Raw genomic sequence first — 22,775 nt, forward strand, 5'->3', positions numbered from 1 at the left:
AGTGACCAAAACATCAGCCAGGAAGCATAGGAACTGAGAAGTGTCTGTGGTCACCACCTGCAGAACCACTCCTTTATTGGGGGTGTCTTGCTAATTGCCTATAATTTCCACCTGTTGTCTATCCCATTTGCACAACAGCATGTGAAATTGATTGTCACTCAGTGTTGCTTCCTAAGTGGACAGTTTGATTTCACAGAAGTGTGATTGACTTAGAGTTACATTGTGTTGTTTAAGTGTTCCCTTTATTTTTTTGAGCAGTGTATAAGTTATATTACCCCCTGTATAATGTACCCTGATACCCCTTGGTTATATTACCCCCTGTATAATGTACCCTGATTACCCTCAGTTATATAACTGAGGGGTATCAGGGGACATTATGGGTAATATTATAACTAAGGGGTATCAGGGTACATTATACAAGGGTATTATAACTCAGGGGGCCTATCAGGCATTATACGGTGGTAATATAAGTTATATTACCCCCTGTATAATGTACCCTGTTACCCCTGGGTTATATTACCCCCTGTATAATGTACCCTGATTACCCTCAGTTATATAACTGAGGGGTATAAGGGGACATTATGGGTAATATTTTAACTAAGGGGTATCAGGGTACATTATATAAGGGGTAATATAACTTATATTACCACCGTATAATGCCTGATAGGCCTCCTGAGTTATATTACCCTTGTATAATGTACCCTGATACCCCTTAGTTATAATATTACCCATAATGTCCCCTGATACCCCTCAGTTATATAACTGAGGGTAATCAGGGTACATTATACAGGGGGTAATATAACTTATATTACCACCGTATAATGCCTGATAGGCCTCCTGAGTTATATTACCCCTGTATAATAATGTACCCTGATACCCCTTAGTTATATGACCCCGCCGAGATCATATAACTAAGGGGTATCCGGGTACATAATTATACAAGGGTAATATAACTGAGGAGGGCTATCATGGGACATTATACAGGGGTAATGTAAGCTATATTACCACCGTATAATGCCCGATAGGCCTCCTGAGTTATATTACCCCTGTATAATAATGTACCCTGATACCCCTTAGTTATATGACCCCGCTGGGATCATATAACTAAGGGGTATCCGGGTACATAATTATACAAGGGTAATATAAGTTACTCAGGAGGCCTATCAGGCATTATACGGTGGTAATATAAGTCATATTACCCCCTGTATAATGTACCCTGATACCCCTTGGTTATATAACTGAGGGGTATCAGGGGACATTATGGGTAATATTATAACTAAGGGGTATCAGGGTACATTATACAAGGGTAATATAACTGAGGAGGACTCAGTGCTATCAGGGGACATTATACAGGGGTCCTTAGTTATATTACCCCTGTATAATGTACCAATTATACCCTAAGTTATAGGGGTAAGGTAACCGTATCATCAGGGACAGGTTGAGGAGGGGCTGGGCGCAAACCAAGCAGGAGGGAGGGCAGGCCATGAGGCGAGGTACTAGGTAGTGGGGGTATAGGGGTACATACTTTTTTTTAAAACTTTTTAGCAATAGCAGGAGCAGAGAGAACTCAGAACATGAAGGCAAGGCACTCACTGGCAGGTGGCAGCAATTTGCAAAGTCAGTTTGCGCGGTCGGGCAGGCACGCAGCAGCGCAGCTTTACGTGTTGACGACCGTGACGTCAAGTCGTCAACTCGTCTCTGCGGCTGCCACACTCCCAGCCTGCGCCCGCCCTGCACGAGTCCGCTGGGTCCGAACGCCGCCCCCACCACGGCACCACACCATCTGTCATGTGACTCTCAGACGACGGACTGACTGTATGTATCTATCTGTGTATTCTCTGTCAGTCACAGTCAGTCAGTGGTGCGGGCGGCCGGCGCAGCAGCAGCGATTAGCTAATCAGCGCGGGGGGGGGGGGGGGGGGGGGCGCAATTGCCCCCCCCCCCCTTGCCCCCCTGTAGCGACGCCACACTTCTATAGTTTTACTTGTGCTTTATTACTGAAAGAAATAAACTTTCTGTGACATCACAGTGGAGGGGCAGACTTGATGGTGTAATGGGAGGTACAGGCACTTTGAAGCCTCATTTGCATACAAATCAATTATTTTTCTGCAGTTCAGAAATGAGGATAATACTAACAAAGGTATTTTTATTGTGTTAGCGCTATTTAGGCTTGGGTAGCTTATAGTAAGACTAGCTGGCAGATTCCCTTTATACGGGCACTTGGGAGGTACTGAATTGGGACCTCTTTACCCATCAATGGGTTACCACCATCCTGCAATCCCTCTCTAATAGCGGAAAGAACTCTCTTCTCCCGTCCGCGACCTCACACGACCTTTATCATATGTTGGGGTTGGCCTTTAATCACGTGGGACGCCTCAACCAATCCCCATTAAAGGCTCTGCCATGGCGCACGTGAGGTTACATTCGGTTTGCGAATAAAGCCTCGTGATCGGAAGTGGATTCACCAACCGCCATTTTGTGTTCTGGCAAGTTCTTCACTGTGCATCCCTAGGAAGGTAATAGCTTCTACTAAACGTTATAGAGACGGTGCACACATAACCAAAGTGTAGGAGACTAATATACGAGGAAGAAACTGTTTATTGCCAGGCTTCGAATATATTTAGGTTTTGGTAATTAAAAGGCTGTACTCTGTTGTGTCGCGTCATTTTACTCTATCGCTTATATTAAGTTCCAGCCAGTTGCAGCCTTAGGGCGATATGGTTGACAGGGTTTACTCCAGGCACGCCTCCATAGATTATTTGCATCTGGACTACTATTGGCTGCCTCACTTCACATTTGGGCGTGGCATTTCAGAAGCACCTATCAGGAAGAACTTTACTGAGCAGCAGCCAATCATTTCTTAGCTCTCTATCTCACTTCCCCAAACGACCAGCTCCACCTCACACCAAACATACCGCCGTTCACGTCACTTCTGGTTCGGTCCAAAATGGCGCCTGCAGCGTCCATCGTCCTGCTCTCTGCTGAGTGCTGCTGAGGCAGAGACTTCCTGGGGAGGCTACGTGACGTCTGCTGCGCGACCCGCTGACGTCACATGCACAGAAGGAGAGGGGAGGGGCAGTGAGTTCTGGAATCGGTTTGACATCTTGCTGTGTTAACAACAACAAAGCCTGGGAAGGCATGGGGCTGACGTGAACGGTGAGTGGCGGCGGTGGATGCTGGTGGTCCCTTCGTGTGGCGGCGCTGGCGAACCTTGACTTTTCCACTGTCAGCTTTTGTGTCCGAGGCATGGGGGCACAACAAAGCCACCCCGGGTACTGCTCACGTAGTAAGCGGTCCTGGCTCAGGCTGGTCTCACTCTCGGCAGGTAGTGTAAATTAGAATGGGGAGTGCAGGCTGCACTCTGCTCACATGGTAATTGTTTATGGTGGTGGGGGGAGTGTGGCCGCCTGACATCTCGGCGACATCCTCCTGTCTCTTGGATAGTCAGAACTGGCATCTTTCGTCTCATTCACAATCAAGCCCTCAGTAGTGGGTGCTCTTTTATACACTACTCCTAGCTTGTTCATATCTAACTGGGAAGATAACAGGATTCACCCTTTATTCTATGGCAGCAAATTTGCAGTTTGACATCAGTGTGGTAATAGGGATGAGGGAACTTTGTGTTTTAAGTTCGGGTTATCTAAGAATTCTATTATATGGTCCGTGATAGCGGAATCCATAAGTTATGGTCCGTGATAGCGGAATCCATAAGTTATGGTCCGTGATAGCGGAATCCATAAGTTATGGTCCGTGATAGCGGAATCCATAAGTTATGGTCCGTGATAGCGGAATCCATAAGTTATGGTCCGTGATAGCGGAATCCATAAGTTATGGTCCGTGATAGCGGAATCCATAAGTTATGGTCCGTGATAGCGGAATCCATAAGTTATGGTCCGTGATAGCGGAATCCATAAGTTATGGTCCGTGATAGCGGAATCCATAAGTTATGGTCCGTGATAGCGGAATCCATAAGTTATGGTCCGTGATAGCGGAATCCATAAAGGAATTCTTAGATAACCCGAGCCTTGTACGGCCTAACTTAAAACACAAAGTTCGCTCAGCACTAAGTGGTAACAGTGACCTGTTTTAACCGCTTGAATTGTTTGTCCAGTTTCAGGAGGAAACTGGACAACATTTTGAATTTGCTTGTAATATAGAAAAAATCATCGCATGCCGATCCTGGACCACCGCTCCGGTTTTCCCGGCTGACGTCAGGTTGACAATACATGACCACTGCTGGCAGTCACTGGCCTCTGCAGTCACATGTTGTTATTCTGACGCTACCAGTGCAGACGACTGGTTGGGAGAAGTGGAGCAGGATCTCTCTGGTAAGTGATAATTGTTTTTTATTACAGGCGCATCCAAAGTGTTGTCCTGAAACCAGTCAACCCCTTGAACGATTTGTCTGTTTTGGGTTTCAACCCTGTCCCAACATCCGCTGTATGTGTACTGTGGATCTTTTAAAGATGGCGCCTACCCTGGAGTGGGGCAGAGCAGGTGCCATCGCCGCGGAGTTCCTCCTGTTTTACACATTTTGGTGGTGAGTGATAATGTTGACATTAAACCACTTCAGATGGCCTGGTCAATTGTCACCACAGCATCTGAGAGGGTGTTCCCCGGGAGTGCTGCCAGAGATCGGGGGAGCTGTTCATTGTGGTATCCTCCAGCCTTCTAAAGACTTTGAGGCTACCATAGCAGTAGTTCCTATGGAGTCCTGCTCACCGTAGCGCCGCAGTGTTCTCTAAGCTTTTCCTAGGCTAGTGATGACACATTCATCGGTTATGTGGCCTAGGTGCAGCTCAGCCCCATAGAAGTGAATAGGACTGAGTGTGATGCCAAGCACAGCCACTATACTATGTCCCAGCTGTCGAACCACCACCGATCAGAAATTGATTCCCCCCCCAACACATACCTTTTAACTGCTCTGCGACGCTGTGTTCCTCCTTTCTGGCTCCCGTTTGCATCTTTCAGTCCAGGCATGGTATTCTGCATTGGCATTGTCACCTGATCCTCTTCAGCCAACTGCTAGCTACAGTGGTGATGTCCACTAGAGACACGTCACTGCTGAAGCTAGTGGTTGGCTGAAGAGGATCAGTTGACTATGCCCATGATGGGGAATAAGAAAACTGGAAGATGGAGATGTGGGAGCCAGGAAGTATGATCCTTTCTGTAGGGCAGGGGCCTGTTAGAAATGATGTATTCCCAGACAAGGGCCTACATCTGGAGAAAACCGGTCCAAAACAGCTCTGTTCAATTTAACACATCAGAATGCATCCATTCTGTTAAGATGCGGTTGTGTTAAATCGAAATGGGTCAAATCGGATCCATCACTAAAAACAATGTAAGTCAAAGGGTGACAGATCAGTTTTTTTAGGATCCGAAAAAACTGATCTGGCACCATTGACTTACATTGTTTTTAGTGACAGATCTGGTTTGTTCAGTTTTGATGACCAGACTCAAAATCGCAGCTTGCAGCAGTTTTGTGTCCAGTCACAAAATAGAATGCTGCTGGAACGGAAGACATACTGATGCATCCTGAACGGAGCATACCCCATTCACAATAAATTGGCATAAACTAAACCATTTTGGCCCAGTTTTGAGATCCTCTGCTGGATCTCAAACCCAAAATGCCAAAACGCTGATGTGAAAGTAAACTTAAAGGGGTTATCTGGGTTCAGAGCTGAACCCGGACATACCTCCTTTTTTGACCCAGGCAGTCCCCCTGACTTGAGCATCGGAGCAGTTGTTGCTCCGATGCTCTCCTTTGCCCTGCGCTAAATCGTGCAGGGCAAAAGCATTTTCAGGAGTTCTGGTGACGAACCTGGCTCTCCATGGGGCTGCCAGGAAGCCTGGTGACGTCGCCAGCACTGATGGGTGGGCTTTAGCGCTGCCCTAGCCTGTAAAACGGCTAGGGCAGCGCTAAAGCACGCCCATCAGAGTGGAAGCTTCCGCCCGGCAGTGTGTTATTGTAAACAAAAGAGCCCGTGCCCTGCGCAATCTAGCGCAGGGCAAGGGAGCGCATCGGAGCATGAGATGCTCCGATGCTGACATCAGGGGGGCTGCCTGGGTGAAAATATGGGTATGTCCGGGTTCAGCTCTGAATCCGCAATACCCAGTCCCCATAGCTCTGTGTGCTTTTATTGTGTAAAAAAAAACAACATTTGATACATATGCAAATTAACCTGAGATGAGTCCTGTCCCTGACTCATCTCAGGGACAGGACTCGTCTCAGGTTAATTTGGATATGTATCAAATAGTTTTTTTTACGCAATAAAAGCACACAGAGCTATGGGGACTGGATATTGCGGATGTGCTAGCGGCCATCTAGCAACCCATGTCCTCAGCTCTATACACAAAATCCCAGTTACAGCTTCCCTTTAATACAGGCTTAAATCTGTGGAATAGTCTACCTCAAGATGTGGTCACAGCAGGAACGGTGGGCAATTTTTAAAAAGGATTAGCTAAATTCTTAAAATTAAATTAGATTAATACTTATGAAAATGTGTAGAAATCTGGGTCTCGCTCCTCTTTGCTAAAATTCATATCCCCACCTATGCCACCTAAGCAGACCCTGAATATCTCTGCCTGTGTGCAATGTCCCACAGGGGCTGTTTGCCCCTGTAACAGAGGCTCCTGTGTAGGCTGCAGCTTTCGATTATTTTAGTAATCAAGTATTCTATCAATTAATCGATTACTCTAATAAGAAAAAAAACGAATTAAAAGAATGTTTTCCTTTATAAAAACTCATCAGCTCCCCCCGTGCTATCATCAGCTCCCCAGTGCCATCAGTCTTTTGTGCCATCAGGACACCCCCAGTGCCATCAGTCTTTTGTGCCATCAGGACACCCCCAGTGCCATCAGTCTTTTGTGCCATCAGGACACCCCCAGTGCCATCAGTCTTTTGTGCCATCAGGACACCCACAGTGCCATCAGTCTTTTGTGCCATCAGGACACCCACAGTGCCATCAGTCTTTTGTGCCATCAGGACACCCCCAGTGCCATCAGTCTTTTGTGCCATCAGTCTTTTGTACCCTCAGGCTCCCCCCTCCAGTGCCATCAGTCTTTTGTGCCATCAGGCCCCCCTCCAGTGCTATCAGTCTTTTTTGCCATCAGGCTCTGCCCCCCCCCCCCCTCAGTGCCATCAGCTCCCACCATGCCATCAGCTCCCCCCATGCCACCATGCCATCAGTCTTCTGTGCCAGGTGGTTTTTCCTTTTTTCTTTTATGGCTTGTACTTAAATTTTATTTTATTTTTTCTTCACACTTGTGCCCACATAAGGTCATACAAAATGTATTGCTGATTTCTTCTGTAATTGGGGCTAACATAGTAGCCCCAGCAAAAGGGAATCTAATCTCACTGCAGAGCTTATCTGGGTCTGCTGAAACCCAGCAGCTTGTGCAGACTCGGAGCCCCCAGCAGAGCAGCTGCTTCCTAAACTTTATACATAGTGCTCATCGAGTGCTCTGTATAGAGCAATGGGAAAAGGCAGGGATGGTGAAAAACTGTCCCTTCTCTATGGGCAGAAAAAAAGAAATAAAGAAAACAAATAATTCCAAAAATGCCCATACTAACTGAAACCATTGTCATAGTCGCCCTTTGCAAATAAAGCTATACCTAAAATAGGTAACCCGTTTAAATTTTTGGTGTAAATTTGCATTTTTTAAAACTAAGGCGCTATAGTTTGAAGAAAAAAAACTTTTAAACATTTAAAAAAATCTCAAAACATATTCCTAAAAGCCCTTAGATGTCAAGTATTTTAATAGTTCAACAAATAAGTTACAGCCATTAAACCGCCTTAAAGTGTTTAGTCATTAAAGGGATTGTCCAGGATTCCCATTTAAAAATAACTGCAATAAAAATATGATGCACTAAAGTGGTGTACCTCACTGATCCCTTTCCACTTTCAGCTATAGAGAATTGCCCACAATCCAGACTGCTCTGCCTTCCTGCACCATCGGTTACCACCCACCACAACAGAGGTGGCACCCGCACCTATCAGAAAATGAGGGCATATCCTAGCGATATGCCCCCATTGTCTGTGAAAAACGGATCTGGTATTTATTTTGTTCTCTTTTAAATGTCTGCGCATGCGCAGACCGCAAAACCAGATCCGTTATGCCAGATCCGGCATTCCGGCAAGTGTTCAGGATTTTTGGCCGGAGAGAGAACTGCAGCATGCTGCGGTATTTTTTCCGGCGAAAAAACGTAAGCGGGATTGAACTGATGCATCCTGATTCTGGAATGCTCTCCATTCAGAATGCATTAGGATAAAACTGATCAGTTCTTTTCCGGTATTGAGCCCCTAGGACGGAACTCAATGCCGGAGAAGAAAAATGCTAGTGTGAAAGTACCCTGAGACCAGTATAGGACCACACGGTTATACAACTCCTTTTTGATTTCTGACTCGCTTTGATTATAGAGCGGACACTATTTTGCATTCACTGGCACATACAAAGGAGACAAAGTAATGTCATTGATTCCCACAACTCCTCTTGCTCATATGTGAGGCCTCCAACATCTAGATCTACTGTGCCAGGTTAGTGAAGGGAGAAGCCTCGCAGTTGACATTTAGTGTGCCGCCTTAGTTTGCTGATTTTAAGTGAATATTATTGAAATTTGTTCAAGTTTCAGACATGGACTCCATTTTAGGTCTTGGTTTTGGATAGATCCTAGGGCCCTGGCTATCTGTATCACAGTTGAGATGCAGTACACTAGTTCCTGAGCTAGTTGTGTCAGAATGATTTGTGTCGTTACAATGAAAATGCAGTGCAATCTGCAGGCAGCATGTTACCGAGCAGGAGGAGATGAGCAGAGTGATGAATAGTTTTATGGGAAAACTTGTAATTTACCCATTTATATTTCCTGCTCATTCGGTCCTATCAGTGATTGACAGCTAGCTGTGTATGTACAGTCATAGAGGGGAGGCTATCCGACTGCTCTATAACATGCTGCCGTCAGCTCTGACACCATGTTCAACGTGACGGGCTCCCTTTAATGCTAGAGCCCAGAGGTCGCACTACATTTTTTCCGAAAGAATAAAATGACTTGCCATTTTTGAGGAGTATTTTGAGGAGGAGTACGAAAGTTGCAGTAATACAGATACATAATATGTAGGCCTGCACTTGCTCACATCTGCGTTGGAGGCTCTGGCCGGGGTCACTGTTGCAGATTGTGTAAAAATAAAAAAAATAAAAAAAATAAAAAAAACTGAACGGAGTCCATCATAGTCAGTGGAGTCTATTCAGCTTCTTCCCTGTCAGTCAGGCTGGGTTACATCACATTTTTGTCATACATTTAATGGACACAAAAAAAACGTATATATGTTAACAGACACCTCAGATAGATGCCATACTGTGGCATCCGTCACCATAAAGTTCCATTATACAAAAAAAAGTTTACGTTAGCCTACACATTTTTTTTCTGCACTTTGCAGAATGGAAAAACGTGGTACACTACGCTTTCCCATCCTGCAGAGTCCTGCAAAAGTGTTTTTTTTTAACAATGTAACTCAGGTACGCTACTAAGAGGTACGTATTTATGCAGGGGAACCATTACTAGTCTAAATAACATCAGGCAATTATACCCAAGTGATAAAGTCCAGTCCATATAGCAGATCCTCCCTGTACTTTATCACTTGGCTATAATAGCCTGCTGTGCAATGTGGTGCAGTGTGAGTGATATGTGTGTGGTGCAGTGTGAGTAATGATCATACATTACATGCTGCTGCCGTCGCCTTGTTCTGCAGGTCCATCTTGATGTCCTGGCCGTAACCTTCTTGATATCCCGGCGGCGTGCCCGGGACTCCTTACTCTAGCAACCCTGGGAGCTAGCCCATCCCCCTTCCAGCTACCACCAGCTTCCACTGCTGCAGGACACGATCCTGCTACGGCAGCCCGCCAAACTAACCAATAACAAAGCTTCTTGCTGTAAGGAGCTTTGTTATTGGTTATTTCAGGCACAGTCAGCATTGCTGCGCTGCCCCTGCCGTTCACAGCACGCCCTGCGCTGATGAATGTCAGGGAAAAGTCTAAGGTGTATTGGTGCACCTGTGACTTTTTCCTGGGAGCAAAATGGCCTGAACAAGTGTCTATGATGCTTGTACAGGCGTTATTGCGACCTCTGCTAGAGCCCATTCAATTTATGACCTGATTCTGCATTCATTGTAACTTTGTGTACCCCTGTTAGGCCTCTGCACATATGTCTGGTGATCCGGTTTAGTTCCCCTCTGGCGTGAAGTAGCAAATGCCGGAAGGGAACTGAAGCTAGAACTGATCCCATAGTTTTCTATGGGATCGTTCTAGTACATCTGGTGCATCAGTTATGATGCGGGATTTCAAATATCACCAGACAGAAAAACGCTGCATGCTCAGTTTTTCTGTCCAGCGCCATCAATGTTTAAATGCCGGATCTCTGTATTGAAGTGAAGTGCACATTTATCAGTTGTGTCCATGTCCCCGCCTAAAATAGCTGGCCAGACACAACTGATATGTGAAGCGGGCCTTAATGAATTTTTTTCTTTACAAATGTGACAGTTTTTCTTTTGTTTGGCTAGGTAATAGAGTGCGAAGATCCCTGTGGAAAAACATTGCTCTCACTGTTGTGGGGCAAGAGATTCGGAGTGATGGAAGACGAGCAAGCGCGTTACAGTCGGAGACTGGTATGTGGCTCCCTGCTTTTTTTCCTTTTTCTGTGAAACCACTTTAACCTCCTCCGGACCGCCTAATGCAGGATCGCGTCCCGGAGGCGGCAGCCCTGCGCAGAGTCACGCATATATGCGTCATCTCGCGAGACGCGAGATTTCCTGTGAACGCACGCACACAGGCGCGCGCGTTCACAGGATCGGAAGGTGAGCGAGTGGATCTCCAGCCTGCCAGCGGCGATCGTTCGCTGGCAGGCTGGGGATGCGTTTTTTTTTAACCCCTAACAGGTATATTAGACGCTGTTTTGATAACAGCATCTAATATACCTGCTACCTGGTCCTCTGGTGGTCCCTTTTGTTTGGATCGACCACCAGAGGACACAGGCAGCTCAGTAATATGTAGCACCAAACACCACTACACTACACCCCCCCCCCTGTCACTTATTAACCCCTGATCACCCCATATAGACTCCTTGATCACCCCCCTGTCATTGATCACCCCCCTGTCATTGATCACCCCCATGTAAGGCTCCATTCAGACGTCCGTATGATTTTTACGGATCCACTGATACATGGATCGGATCCGCAAAACACATACGGACGTCTGAATGGAGCCTTACAGGGGGGTGATCAATGACAGGGGGTGATCACCCCATATAGACTCCCTGATCACCCCTCTGTCATTGATCACTCCCCTGTAAGGCTCCATTCAGATGTCCGTATGTTTTTTACGGATCCACAGATACATGGATCGGATCCGCGAAACACATACGGACATCTGAATGGAGCCTTATAGGGGGGTGATCACCCCATATAGACTCCCTGATCACCCCCCTGTCATTGATCACCCCCCTGTAAGGCTCCATTTTTTTTTGGCCCAAGTTAGCGGAAATTATTATTTTTTTTCTTACAAAGTCTCATATTCCACTAACTTGTGTCAAAAAATAAAATCTCACATGAACTCACCATACCCCTCACGGAATCCAAATGCGTAACATTTTTTAGACATTTATATTCCAGACTTCTTCTAACGCTTTAGGGCCCCTAGAATGCCAGGGCAGTATAACTACCCCACATGTGACCCCATTTCAGAAAGAAGACACCCCAAGGTATTCAATGAGGGGCATATTAAGTCCATGAAAGATTGAAATTTTTGTCCCAAGTTAGCGGAAAGGAAGACTTTGTGAGAAAAAAAAATAAAAAATCCATTTCCGCTAACTTGTGCCAAAAAAATTTAATTTCTATGAACTCGCCATTCCATTCATTGAATACCTTGGGGTGTCTTCTTTCCAAAATGGGGTCACATGTGGGGTATTTATACTGCCCTGGCATTTTAGGGGCCCTAAAGCGTGAGAAGAAGTCTGGGATCCAAATGTCTAAAAATGCCCTCATAAAAGGAATGTGGGCCCCTTTGCGCATCTAGGCTGCAAAAAAGTGTCACACATCTGGTATCGCCGTACTCAGGAGAAGTTGGGCAATGTGTTTTGGGGTGTCATTTTACATATACCCATGCTGGGTGAGATAAATATCTTGGTCAAATGCCAACTTTGTATAAAAAAAAAAAAAAATGGGAAAAGTTGTCTTTTGCCAAGATATTTCTCTCACCCAGCATGGGTATATGTAAAAAGACACCCCAAAACACATTGCCCAACTTCTCCTGAATACGGCGATACCACATGTGTGACACTTTTTTGCAGCCTAGGTGGGCAAAGGGGCCCACATTCCAAAGAGCACCTTTCGGATTTCACCGGCCATTTTTTACAGATTTTGATTTCAAACTACTTCTCACGCATTCGGGCCCCTAAAATGCCAGGGCAGTATAACTACCCCACAAGTGACCCCATTTTGGAAAGAAGACACCCCAAGGTATTTCGTGATGGGCATAGTGAGTTCATGGAAGTTTTCCGCTAACTTGTGACAAAAAATAAAAAGTTCTATGAACTCACTATGCCCATCAGCGAATACCTTAGGGTGTCTACTTTCCGAAATGGGGTCATTTGTGGGGTTTTTCTACTGTCTGGGCATTGTAGAACCTCAGGAAACATGACAGGTGCTCAAAGTCAGAGCTGCTTCAAAAAGCGGAAATTCACATTTTTGTACCATAGTTTGTAAACGCTATAACTTTTTTTTTATCAAAGACATGTAGAACAATACATTTAGAGAAAAATTTATATATGGATGTCGTTTTTTTTTTGCAAAATTTTACAACTGAAAGGGAAAAATTTCATTTTTTTAGCAAAAAAAAATAGTTAAATTTCGATTAATAACAAAAAAAGTAAAAATGTCAGCAGCAATGAAATACCACCAAATGAAAGCTCTATTAGTGAGAAGAAAAGGAGGTAAAATTCATTTGGGTGGTAAGTTGCATGACCGAGCAATAAATGGTGAAAGTAGGGTAGGTCAGAAGTGTAAAAAGTGGCCTGGTCATTAAGGGTGTTTAAGCTAGGGGGGGCTGAAGTGGTTAAGCTAGGGGGGCTGAAGTGGTTAAAGCTGCATTTGGCATATACACTTTGATAATTTCTCAATTTACCAGTATATGCAGAATATGTTACTAGACTATATTCAGCTGTATGACAAAAAAATTGCATCTGTTGTCCCTGTACTGAAAACTATAGCTAACTATTAACTTGGAATATAGTGAAAAAAAACTCTTGTGGCATGCATCATGCTCATTATACCTTTATGTCTGAAGCTTACAATGTGAGTTGGAGATACTGGAGTACTAGGATTGTTGCATACACATAGATACACTCAGCATCAGTGGGTCTTGGCAGTTAATTGCTCATCATGCCATTACAGAAACTTATATCAAACTTAAGTACAAGGGCAAAATAAAATATGTTCTACATATTAATAATAGATATAATCCCAGTGGACACACCACTCTGGTCCATATTTTTTTCTACATTGTAGATTAATATTTGAAAACAATGAAGGAACAGATGGATTTAAAGAAAAACTCCCCGGTCCTGACAATACCATATAAATAACTGGCAGGGTAGGGCATATTGATGATATCTGCTTTTCCGCCTGGTAAATCCATACCATCAGTACAGGGAGGGGAGACGGCAGTGTTTCTCAGGGGGCGTCTCCCTCTTCCTGGCCAGGGAGAATTGTTTTTTTCCCCTCTCCACCGCGATTGGGCAGCTCACAGCCCGGGAGAAGGAGACGCCCCTTGAGAAACACAGCCGTCTCCTTCTCACTGTACTGATGGTATGGATTTACCTACCAGATGGGAAACCAGGAGGATGGGGGGCACAGCTGGGGAACGGAGCAGCGCATAGAAAAAATAAGCGATATCAGATGTCATCAATCTGCCCTACTCTGCCAGCTATTTATATGGTAATGTCAAGACCGGTGAAAGGTCCTCTTTAGAGTCCATTCACATTTTGCGGAACAGAATTGTGGACCCATTCATTTCTATGGGGCAGCGCGGGTCTGCAATTCCGATCCCGAAAAAAATAGAACATGTCCTATTCTTGTCCGCAATTGCAGACAAGAATAGGCATTTTATATTAAGTGCCGGCGATGTGCGGTCCGCAAAATGCGGAGCGCACATCGCCGATGTCCGTGTTTTGCGGATCCACGTATCCGTGGATCCGCAAAATACACATGGACGTGTGAATGGACCCTTAAAGGGATTATCTAGATAAGGATAATGAGGATAAAGTGTTAAAGCAGTATCCCCCTTTTGCTTTGTTGACAGCTTTGCACAATCTTGGCAAAGTGCACCATAAACATAGGAATGTTGCAAAGACGCAGTGGTTTCTGCCGTGGTATACATGGAGGATTTTGTTGCGGATTTGGGTGTCTTAGTAGGCATGAAATTAGACGAATTAAGACATCATGCACACAAATGTGTCCATTTTGCGATCTGCAAACTATGGATGCCGTCTGAGTACTGTCTTATCTCATTTATTTATTTTATTTTTTGCGGAATCGTTGACTTCAATGGGTCTGTGGTCCGCAGCTTTTTTTTTACAACAGACATATGGATATGGAAAACACACAGATGATCATTTGGTTTCCTCATCCGTATATCCTTTTTGCAAAAGATGCAACCCTGACGGTATCCGGTTGTGTTTATGAAGGCATGCCTGTCAACTGGAAACTATTCCAGGTAACTACCTCTGGAGTCGAGAATGCCAAGAACGTGCAAAGCTGTCATCAAAACAAGAGGGGCTATTTTGAAGAATCTAAAATATTAATTGTATTCTGGTTTAATGTTTTTTTGGTTACTGCTTAAAGGGGTTGTCCGGGTTCAGAGCTGAGCCCGGACATACTCATATTTTCACCCAGGCAGCTCCTCTGACAAGAGCATCGGAGCATTTCATGCTCTCCTTTGCCCTGCACTGAATCGTGCAGGGCAAAGGCATTTTCAGGATATCTGGTTACGAACCGGGCTCTCCTTAGGGTTGCCAGGCGGAGGCTTCCCCCCCCAGCTGTGAACCTGGTGACGTCACTGGCACTGGTGGGCTGCTGGGTGTGCTTTAGCGCTGCCCTAGCCTGTAAAACGGCTAGGGCAGCCCTTAAGCCAGCCCATCAGAACTGGGGACGTCACCGAAAACACTGCTGGGCGGAACCCTCCACCCGGCAGTGTGTTTATTGTAAATAAAAAATCTGGATCACGCAGTGCAAGGGAGAGTTAATTACTTGCTGTATTATTGTAGTATGGATCTTGTAGTAAAAGATGTTTAGGGTTTGAGCTATACAGTCTATGTATGTTAGGGCAGACCATCACCCTGAAGTCTGATTAAAAAAAAAAAGTGCAGTAGCACAAGTGATTACCTTCCATAAAGTATAATGCTCCTCTCTGTGGGCAAGTCTAGGACAAGTTTTCAGTCTAGTCTTCACATGTAATTTGTCCTTTCAGAGACACACGCTCCGTAGAAAATATGAAGATGATGGCATTTCAGATGAGGAAATTGAGGGCAAGAGAACATTTGACTTAGAGGAGAAGCTGCGCAGCCCCAAGTACAACTCTAACTTCATCATCTACATGGATGGCAAAGGTGAGAGCCTGAACACTGCAGAGCAGATCTGTGTCCCTTACATCTTAAAGGGAATCTCGGCTCCGAAACGCCCCCAAACTAGAGTAAGCAGCAAATTCTGTAAGTGACGCCAAGTCCATTTATGTAATTTTTATCTTCATACTTGCTTACATTTCAACACTGTGTTCCCCCAAACCAGCAGTAAAATGCATTGAGAGGATTCTCGTGATCACGCGCATAATGGAGACACCGCTTACTTTAGTTTTTCATTTTTTGGAGCTGACCGGTTACCTTTAACCCCACCCACTTAATCATTACCAGCCTTCTTTCCTTCCAGACTTTAACATGCGATACATTCAGAAGTGTGGACTCAGGGACCCACTTATATTCAAAAGCTCTGAAGGGCTCGGCATCGGGTAAGAGAATTTTCTATCATCACTGTATTTTGACATGTTTATAAAGATGATTGGGGTGTTGTCTGTACCTTCTCAAGCTAACTTTGTCTATTTTTTTTTTTTTTCTTTTTTCTAGAATGCCAGACCCCAACTTCAGTGTGAATGATGTCAAGTTATTTGTAGGTTAGTATAACCATAATGTTTGCGGTATATTGTTAAAATGTACCCCTTCCACCACCTTGCAAGCCCCTTCTGCTTTGCTGACAAAGTCCAGCGCTAGTGACTGACAGGCATGGCAAATCTGTGCAAAACAGTAAATTTGTCCAACATGGTCATTCTTCTGGGACTTAAAGGAGGTGTGCAGTGGTATAATATTAATGACCTATCCCCAGGATAGGTCATCACTGTCAGAATGTCAAGGGTCTGACTCCCGGCTCCCTCGCCAATCAGCTGTTTGAAGGGGACTCGTTCAAACAGCGCTCGTTCAGGTGCTGTATCCTCTTCAAAGTTTAACTGCACATCTCCAGTATGGCGGCAGTGCAGTTTAATTACAATTGCTCCCCCCCATTCAAGAGAGTGGGACATTACATCTCATAAGTGTTACATGACTCCAGCGCCTTAGTGCGGTGTAACAAGCCCCCCCCCAAACACACACCTTAACTAAGCAGCTGTAGACGTGGAGACAACTTGTCCTAGTCACATTCTCGGACTGGTTACTGGAGGTCATGCTGAAAACATTGTAAGGATTATATTTCTCGCCCATATTCCTTGGGGGACACAGGAAACCATGGGGTATAGCTCTGCTCCCTAGGAGGCGTGACACTAAGTGAAAGCTGTAAGCCCCTCCTCCATCAGCTATACCCTTCAGCCTGGAGAAGAGACTGCCAGTTTTTGCTTAGTGTCCAAGGAGGCAAGACACCCCCTGCTTATGCAGGGTTGTTTTCCTTGAATTTTAATTTTTGCGTTTTTTGTTTTAATTCGATTTTTTTCTACTTACAGGGACAACAGAGGCGCATTAGACCCATCTGTTTCTCCCGGGTTTGAGTTGCGCCAGTGCCGGTAATTCCGCACTGCCGCCTCCCCCACAGAAGACAAGGTGGACCAGGGCAGCCTCGCTCCCCTGCGTCCCGCCAGCTCAAGGGTCGCCCGCACGCCAAGTCCCTCCCCCGGCTTCCTGCCACTGCGGTGCCAGTAGCTGAAGGGGCGACCCTGCTGGATGGATTGAGGGCGAAGACAGCGTATGGTGAGAGTGGCTGCTCCAGCCTCCTCTTCCTTCCTTCCTCCCACCGCTGCTACATCCCCCCCCCCCATGGGCATATCGGACCGGCAACCTTACCGGGTATCATTTGGGGGGGACTTTGTCTGGGCAAGTCCTTTATTTAGCGGCAGGGCACGGACTCTGCCTTCAGGGGACGGCTGTAGGCAGGAGGCCGTCTGCCACATCCAAGCGCGGCGGGGGCCGCTTGCTTGGCGCGAACGGCGCCATTTCATCTTGGCCGGCACTTCATCCACCTTGGGGGTTAAAATCATTTTGCCGCGGGCGCGCGGCTCTGCTTCTCCTTCAGCGCGGCAGGGGGGGGCGGAGCTTCCTACATGCGCTCCGCTACTTCCGGTTTCGTCGGGCTCCACATCTCATAGTGCTGCGTGGAATCCTCTCTGCCGTCCGATCCTGAAGCTATTCATCTCCGTGCCTGCTGCCTCTCCTCCACAGCCTCCTTCAGTCTGCTCCCCTTGCTGCTGCCGCTTGCATCATCCGGGTCTGGTAGGACTGTTAACCCCCTCCGTGCCACCAGTACTGTTGCTTGGGTGTAATCCCCGTTCCGCTTTTGCCCTGGGGTCTCCCACTTTAAGTGCAACATTTTTTCCACCATGTCAGACCCTTCTGCAGCCGCCAAGCCTTGGTACCATGCCTGTACTGCTTGTAGGGAACCCTTTCCCCGGGGGCAGTCTGATCCGCACTGTCCTGCATGCCGAGCTCCACCGCAGCCTCAGTCGCCCGCTGTGTCGCTCCCTGCTTCCTCTGACCCGCCTGACTGGGCTAGATCCCTGTCCCAGGCCGTGGAAAGCCTCACTCATGTCGTGGGCCGCCTAATAGACAGGCTGCCTACCCCGCAGGACACCACTCTTACTGTCGCGCCCTCCGGGTCCACCGCTTCTGCCGCTGCAGCGGGTTCACCTTTTCTTAGTGACCCCTCCCGAGCTAGGCACTCTCAGAAGCGTCTTAGAGTAGAGCGAGCCTCCTCCTCGGATGCCTCCCTCTCCCCGCCACGCGTGCGCACTCAGACAGGCCTCTCCTCTCCAAAGGATTCGCTCTCTGAAGGTGAATTGGCGGTTTCAGATTTGGAAATGGACTCGGCCCTGCCGTCCAAGCTAGCCTCAGCGATGGGTCAACTGATCTCTGATATTCGTGACACCTTTAAGGTGCAAGATGACCCCCCTAGCTCTGACGCAGCTAGCGTCTCCTTTATCAGACCCAGGCAGGCCTCAAAAGTCTTTCCAATCCACTCTGATTTCTCCTCCGTGGTGTCTAAGGCTTGGGCTCGCCCGGACGCCCGTTTTGTCAATCCCAAGAAGCTGGACATTTGCTATCCTTTTCCAGCCGATGTCGTGGCCACCTGGTCGTCCCCACCCAAGATGGACCCCCCTGTGGCCCGTCTGTCAAAGAACACGGCCATCCCTGTTCCCGACGGGTCCTCTCTTCAGTCAGCGGAGGACCGTCGCATGGAGACCCTTTCCAAGGGCATTTTTGCTGCCTCCGGTTCTGCTCTCAGACCGGTTTTTGCCTCTGCTTGGGCAGGTAAAGCAATCTCTGCTTGGGGTGCGCAGCTGGAACAGGAGTTGGACTCGGACGTCCCCATCCAGGACCTACGTTCCTTGGCCCAGCTTATTATTCGGGCCGGGAATTTTGTTTGTGAGGCCTCCCTTGATGCGGGAGCCCTTATTGCACGCTCCTCCGCCCTGGCAGTTTCCGTCAGGAGGGAGCTCTGGCTGAAGGTTTGGAAAGCGGACGCTGCCTCCGAATGTTCCTTGGCGGGGCTACCGTTTGCGGGTTCCCGCCTTTTCGGGGTCCGCCTAGACGAGCTTATTTCGGAGGCCACGGGTGGTAAAAGCACCCATCTTCCTCAACCCCAAGCCAGGGGCGCCCCCCGCGGACGCCCTGGTGCGTCTCGTTTTCGGTCCTCCCGCAGGACCTCTGGGGCTCCCCCCGCAGCTGCCGCTTCGGCCCCTCCCCAGGATAAGTGTAGGAAGCCGTTTTTTCGGGCGCAGCCCTCCTGGCGCAGGCCGCAGGCTGCCCGCACACCCGCAGCAAAGCAGTCCTCTGCCTGAAGGCGCGCCCCCACCCACCCGGGTGGGGGGCCGGCTCCTCCTTTTCAGGGACATCTGGATGGCTCACGTCTCCGACGCCTGGGCTCTCGAAATTGTGTCCTCCGGATACAAAATCGAATTTGCGTCCTTCCCCCCAGATCGGTTCTTTCGCTCCCGCCCCCCGCGGGACCCGAAAAGCGCGGCTGCGTTCTCCGCGGCTGTTCAAGCCTTACTGGACAGGGGGGTGATTACCCCCGTTCCTCTAGAGGAAAGGTTCCAAGGGTTCTATTCGAACCTCTTTGTAGTTCCCAAGAAGGGAGGTTCGGTGCGGCCCATTTTGGACCTCAAAAAGCTCAACCGTTTTCTCCTCCTTCGACGGTTTCGGATGGAGTCCCTCCGTTCCGCGGTGGCTTCCCTGGAGCAGGGAGATTTCATGTCTTCCATCGATATACAGGATGCCTACCTCCATGTTCCGGTAGCCCGGTGTCACCATCGCTTCCTCCGATTCGCCGTGGGGGACCTCCACTTCCAGTTTGTCGCCCTTCCCTTTGGGCTGGCAACAGCCCCCCGGGTGTTCACCAAGGTCCTGGCCCCGGTTTTGGCCTTACTCCGTTCCAGGGGTGTTTTTCTGCTACCGTACTTGGACGATATCCTCATCAAGGCTCCGTCCCTTTCTCAAGCGGTTGCCAGCGTGGATCTCACTCTAGAGACTCTGGCGAGATTCGGTTGGGTCATCAACTTCCCCAAGTCCTCCCTTCCTCCCTCCAGACAACTGGTCTTCCTGGGAATGCTTTTAGACACGGGAGCGGCGGAGGTACGTCTTCCCTCGGAAAAAAGACTGATCCTCCGTCGGGCGATTCGGGGTCTCCTTCTCCACCGTCGACCGTCCTTCCGCTTCTGCATGCGGGTCTTGGGGCAGATGGTTGCCTGCTTCGAGGCGATCCCATTTGCGCAGTTTCACTCCCGCCCTCTCCAACGGGCGATCCTCTCCTCCTGGGACAAATCGCCGGAGTCTCTGGATCATTCATCCCTTCCATCTATCGCCTCCGGTGCGGTCATCTCTCCGCTGGTGGTTGCAGTTCCCTCTTCTGGGCAGGTCCTTTCTGCCGCTCAACTGGTTGGTGGTTACAACCGATGCCAGTCTCTTGGGCTGGGGAGGCGTGTTTCCTCCCCGATCCGTCCAGGGCATTTGGTCTCCATCGGAGTCCAAACTCTCGATCAATGTCCTGGAGCTGAGAGCGGCCCTTCTGTCTCTGCGACACTGGACTCATCTGCTGAAGGGTCATCCAGTTCGTGTGCAATCGGACAACGCCACGGCCGTGGCGTACATAAACCACCAGGGGAGCACTCGCAGCGCTGCAGCAATGCGGGAGGTCACCAGCATTCTCCGTTGGGCGGAAGCCCACGTCCCGGCCCTATCTGCAATTTTTATTCCAGGGGTGGACAATTGGGCGGCGGACTTCCTCAGTCGCACCACCGTCGACCCCGGCGAGTGGTCTCTTCACCCGGAGGTGTTCGAGGCCATTTGCCTTCGTTGCGGCATACCGGACGTGGAGCTTATGGCCTCCAAATTCAATCACAAGGTCCCCGCCTATCTGTCCAGGGCCAGGGATCCGGGAGCCTGCGGAGCCGACGCCCTCGTTCTTCCTTGGCGAGGCTTCGCGCGTCCATACATATTCCCTCCCATCCCACTCCTGCCCAAGGTCCTTCGGAAGATCGCGGCGGAAGGCGTCTCGGTGATTCTGGTCGCTCCGGACTGGCCCCGCCGGTCTTGGTATGCCGACCTCATGCTGCTCCTGGCAGACGCGCCCTGGCCGCTGCCCGCCAGGGAAGATCTTCTCTCTCAGGGACCGATCTTCCACCCGCGTTTAAGGTCCCTACGTTTGACGGCGTGGTTGTTGAGACCACCGTCCTGACACGTAGGGGTTTTTCTGCGGACGTCGTCCGCACCATGATCCGCGCCCGTAAGCCGTCCTCTTCTAGGATCTATTATAGGACCTGGAGGACCTATTTGAGGTTCTGTGCCGATCTCGGGATTCCTCCGCTCCGCTTTTCTCTCCCCACCGTTTTGTCCTTCCTGCAGAGCGGACTTGCCCAAGGTCTGGGCCTTAGTTCTTTGAAGGGTCAGGTGTCTGCGCTGTCCATTTTGTTTCAGCGCCCACTGGCCCCCCTTGGTCCTGTCAAGACCTTCCTTCAGGGCGTGGCTCACGCGGTTCCCCCGTACCGCCCTCCGGTACCGCCCTGGGACCTGAACCTGGTTCTCTCAGCGCTCCAGGCTTCTCCTTTCGAGCCTCTGCGGACGGTTTCCTTGCGACTTCTGTCCTGCAAGGTTATTTTCCTTGTAGCCGTCACCTCTCTTCGGAGGGTGTCCGAATTGGCTGCACTCTCCTATCTGGAACCTTTCCTAGTGTTCCACCAGGACAAGGTGGTTCTTCGTCCGGTCCCTTCCTTCCTTCCTAAGGTGGTCTCCGCCTTTCATCTGAACGAGGACATCGTTCTCCCCTCTTTGTGTCCTTCCCCTTCCCACCCGCGGGAGAGGAAGCTTCATCGCCTGGACGTTGTCAGGGCGCTCAAGGTTTACCTGGAGGTAACCAGCTCTTTCAGGCGTACTGACTCGCTCTTTGTGGTTCCAGAGGGGTCGCGCAGAGGGATGGCGGCATCCAAAGTTGCTATCGCCCGTTTTGTCAAGATGGCTGTTACTGAGGCTTATCTCGCCAAGGGCAAGGTTCCGCCCCTCGGTGTTACCGCTCACTCCACTAGAGCGGTCGGGGCTTCCTGGGCTCAGAGGAATCGGGCTTCTACGGAGCAGATTTGCAAGGCAGCCACTTGGTCCTCCTTGCACACCTTCACCAAGTTCTACAGGGTGCATACTCATGCGTCGGCTGACGCTGCTTTAGGCCGTCTGGTGTTGCAGGCGGCAGTTGATTGATGCCTCTGGTGTTGGTCTAGTTTGTTCTGGTCCCTCCCTTCTGGGACTGCTCTGGAACGTCCCATGGTTTCCTGTGTCCCCCAAGGAATATGGGCGAGAAAAGGAGACTTTTGTATTACTTACCAGTAAAGTCTCTTTCTCGCTCTTCCTTGGGGGACACAGCACCCGCCCTTCATTTGGGTTACAGTTGTGGTTCCGGCTTGGTTGCCCCCGTTGGGGCTCGACAGTTCTTTTTTCCGGTTGGTGGTTATCTTTCACTACTTGGACACGCAACTGGCAGTCTCTTCTCCAGGCTGAAGGGTATGACTGATGGAGGAGGGGCTTACAGCTTTCACTTAGTGTCACGCCTCCTAGGGAGCAGAGCTATACCCATGGTTTCCTGTGTCCCCCAAGGAAGAGCGAGAAAGAGACTTTACTGGTAAGTAATACAAAAGTCTCCTTTTTAATGCCTTAAAGACTGAAGCCAATTTTTCTTTTTGTATTTTTTTTTTCAAGAGCCTCAACTTTACATTTT

General features: G+C 48.6%; 1 protein-coding gene across 1 annotated transcript in view; it reads left to right on the forward strand.

The window, feature by feature from the left end:
* The first annotated feature begins 2,931 nt into the window (after nt 1–2,931).
* The window catches only part of LOC121003263 (lysine-specific demethylase 2A-like), a 203,028-nt gene continuing 183,184 nt past the window's right edge, over nt 2,932–22,775 (forward strand). Inside the window, exons 1-5 of the mRNA XM_040434964.1 lie at nt 2,932–3,156; nt 10,554–10,658; nt 15,514–15,652; nt 15,969–16,047; nt 16,163–16,209. Coding sequence (XP_040290898.1) covers nt 10,623–10,658; nt 15,514–15,652; nt 15,969–16,047; nt 16,163–16,209 — 301 coding nt within the window. The 5' untranslated portion in view covers nt 2,932–3,156; nt 10,554–10,622. The remainder of the gene's footprint in view (nt 3,157–10,553; nt 10,659–15,513; nt 15,653–15,968; nt 16,048–16,162; nt 16,210–22,775) is intronic.

Source organism: Bufo bufo, chromosome 6, assembly GCF_905171765.1.
Source record: "Bufo bufo chromosome 6, aBufBuf1.1, whole genome shotgun sequence".
In the NCBI taxonomy this organism is placed as follows: domain Eukaryota; kingdom Metazoa; phylum Chordata; class Amphibia; order Anura; family Bufonidae; genus Bufo; species Bufo bufo.